This window comes from Parus major, chromosome 2, assembly GCF_001522545.3.
Source record: "Parus major isolate Abel chromosome 2, Parus_major1.1, whole genome shotgun sequence".
NCBI classification, from domain to species: Eukaryota; Metazoa; Chordata; class Aves; order Passeriformes; family Paridae; genus Parus; species Parus major.
In genome coordinates this window covers 587,457-589,832 of record NC_031769.1, presented here as the reverse complement: position 1 = coordinate 589,832, position 2,376 = coordinate 587,457, and the positions used below count along the sequence as shown (strand labels likewise).

General features: G+C 63.2%; 1 protein-coding gene across 1 annotated transcript in view; it reads left to right on the top strand.

Moving 5' to 3' along the window:
* The window catches only part of NBEAL2 (neurobeachin like 2), a 45,565-nt gene that overhangs the window by 42,222 nt on the left and 967 nt on the right, over positions 1 to 2,376 (top strand). The window contains 4 exon segments of the mRNA XM_033512159.1: positions 1,416 to 1,510; positions 1,592 to 1,708; positions 1,790 to 1,951; positions 2,023 to 2,171. Coding sequence (XP_033368050.1) covers positions 1,416 to 1,510; positions 1,592 to 1,708; positions 1,790 to 1,951; positions 2,023 to 2,171 — 523 coding nt within the window.

The following is a 2,376-nucleotide window of genomic DNA, read 5'->3' as shown; positions in this document are numbered from 1 at the left end:
ACCTTGGGATGGGGATGGAGAAGGGGTTGAGGATCTTGGAATGGAATGGGGTTGGAGAAAGGGATGAGGAACTGGAAGTTCGAGATAGAGAGGGGGATGAAGACTTTGGGATGGGGTTGGAGAAGGGGATGAGGACCTGGAAGTTGGGGATGGAGAAGGGGATGAGGACCTTGGGATGGGGATGGAGGAGGGGTTGGAGAAGGGGATGAGGACCTTGGAATGGGATGGGGTTGGAGAAGGGGATGAGGAACTGGAAATTAGGAATGGAGAAGGGGATGAGGACCTTGGGATGGGGATGGAGAAGGAGTTGGAGAAGGGGTTGGAGAAGGGGATGAGGACCTTGGAATGGGATGGGGATGGAGAAGGGGATGAGGAAGGGGATGGATAAAGGATTTGGGGACGGGAACAGCGCTCACCCCCCATCCCCAGGTGCGGCCGGGCCAGTTCCACCGGCGGCTGTGGCGCTCCACGCGGCGCATCTCCCAGGTGTCAGCCGGAGAGACGGAATACAACCCCTCCCCCGAGGGCAGGGCCTAGGCGGGCACCCACCACCCAGCCCGGGGGTCCTGTGCCCCCCACACGGACCGGGGGACCCCCGGGTACCGAGAGGGGCCCGGAGAGCCCCGCCCTGCCCGACATCCGTGGCCTTATCCAGCCCCGCTGGGGTGTCCAGCCCTCCCCGGGCTTTGGGGAGACGCTTCCCCCGTTCCCGCAGCGGGGTCGGGGGGCAGGAGGAGCTGGGCACCCCTCGCTGGGAACGGGGGGTGACACAGCCCCCCCGCCGTGCTGGCCAGGAGCCAGCAGCGTGTGGGTGTCCCTCCCCCCCGTTATTTTTTATTTCTATCCATTTTTAGAGCTTTTACAGAAAAAGAATTGTTATTAATAATTAATAATAATAATATATCTGTGGGAAATCCAGGTGTGAGGCCTGTGGCTGCCCCCAAGTTGGGGACACGGCCCCTCCTGGGTGTGTCCCCCAGTGTCCCCCCGACTCCGGTGTCCTGTGGGGGGGGGCGCGGGGACACTGCTGTCACCAGTGGGGCGGGGCTCGGTGACACTTCATCCACGTGCCACGAGTTTGGGGGGGTCCCAGNTGATGATGATGATGATGATGATGATGATGATGATGATGATGATGATGATGTGATGATGCCCTGACGGGGTTGTAGGGCCATGGAGGGAGGCGGGTGGCACCATGAGGGACATCTCCCAGTGTCCCCATCTCCTGGGGACGGTCCAGGTTCCAACCTCAGAGCTGGAGTGGGGTGAGGAGCAGCAGCAGCCACACCCCAAAATCCACCTTGGAGTGGGATTGGCAGCAATCCCACATCCGTAAGTGCGTCGTGGTGCCATCCCATGGAGTCAGCGGGCCTGGCTTGCTGGGGGACCTCATGGTGTCCCTCTGGCTGTCACAGATGTTGTCACCTGCCTGTCACTCGACCTCTGCGGCATCTACCTCATTTCTGGCTCTCGGGACACCACCTGCATGGTGTGGCAGGTCCTACAGCAGGTAAGGGCTCGAGAAGCAGGGGGAGCTTGTGGTGGTGGCACTGCCAGCAGGTCACTGATGTCCCCGTGTCCCCAACGCCAGGGTGGCTTTTCCAGCGGCTTGGCTCCCAAACCCGTCCAGGTGCTGTACGGCCACGACGCCGAGGTGACGTGCGTGGCCATCAGCACCGAGCTGGACATGGCCGTGTCCGGCTCCAAGGTGAGCTGCTGGGGCCGTGGGGTGGGCGTGGGATGGGCAGTGCCACCACCACCGTCACCCTGTGTCCCCTTCCTCCCCCAGGACGGCACCATCATCACCCACACCGTGCGCCGGGGTCTCTTCATCCGCTCCCTGCGGCCGCCTGGCGAGAGTTGTCCCCCCGCCCTCCTGTCCCACCTGGCCGTGGGGCCCGAGGGGCAGGTGGTGGCCCAGACCGCTGTGGGGCAGCCCTCCTGCTGCAAGGTACGTCCAGGTGTCCCCATTGTCCCCTCCCAGGTGGCACCGCCACCACGCTCCCCCCATGCTCCTTGCAGGACAGGTTCGCGCTGCACCTGTACTCGGTGAACGGGAAGCTCCTGTCCTCCATCCCGCTGGACCGGGAGGTGACAGCCATGTGCCTGACCGAGGACTTCGTGGTGCTGGGGACCTCGGAGTGTGGGCTGGAGATCCGTGAGCTCCAGAGGTGAGGGGTGGCTGGGCCCTGTCCTGTCCCCGCCATGCCCTCAGGGTGTCCCCTTCCATGGTGTCCCTTCCATGGTGTCCCTGCCATGGTGTCCCTGCCATGGTGTCCCTGCCATGGTGTCCCTGCCTTGGCGTCCCACACCGTGGTGTCACTGCAGTGGTGTCCCTCCCATGATGTCCCACATTGTGATGACCCACTCTATAGT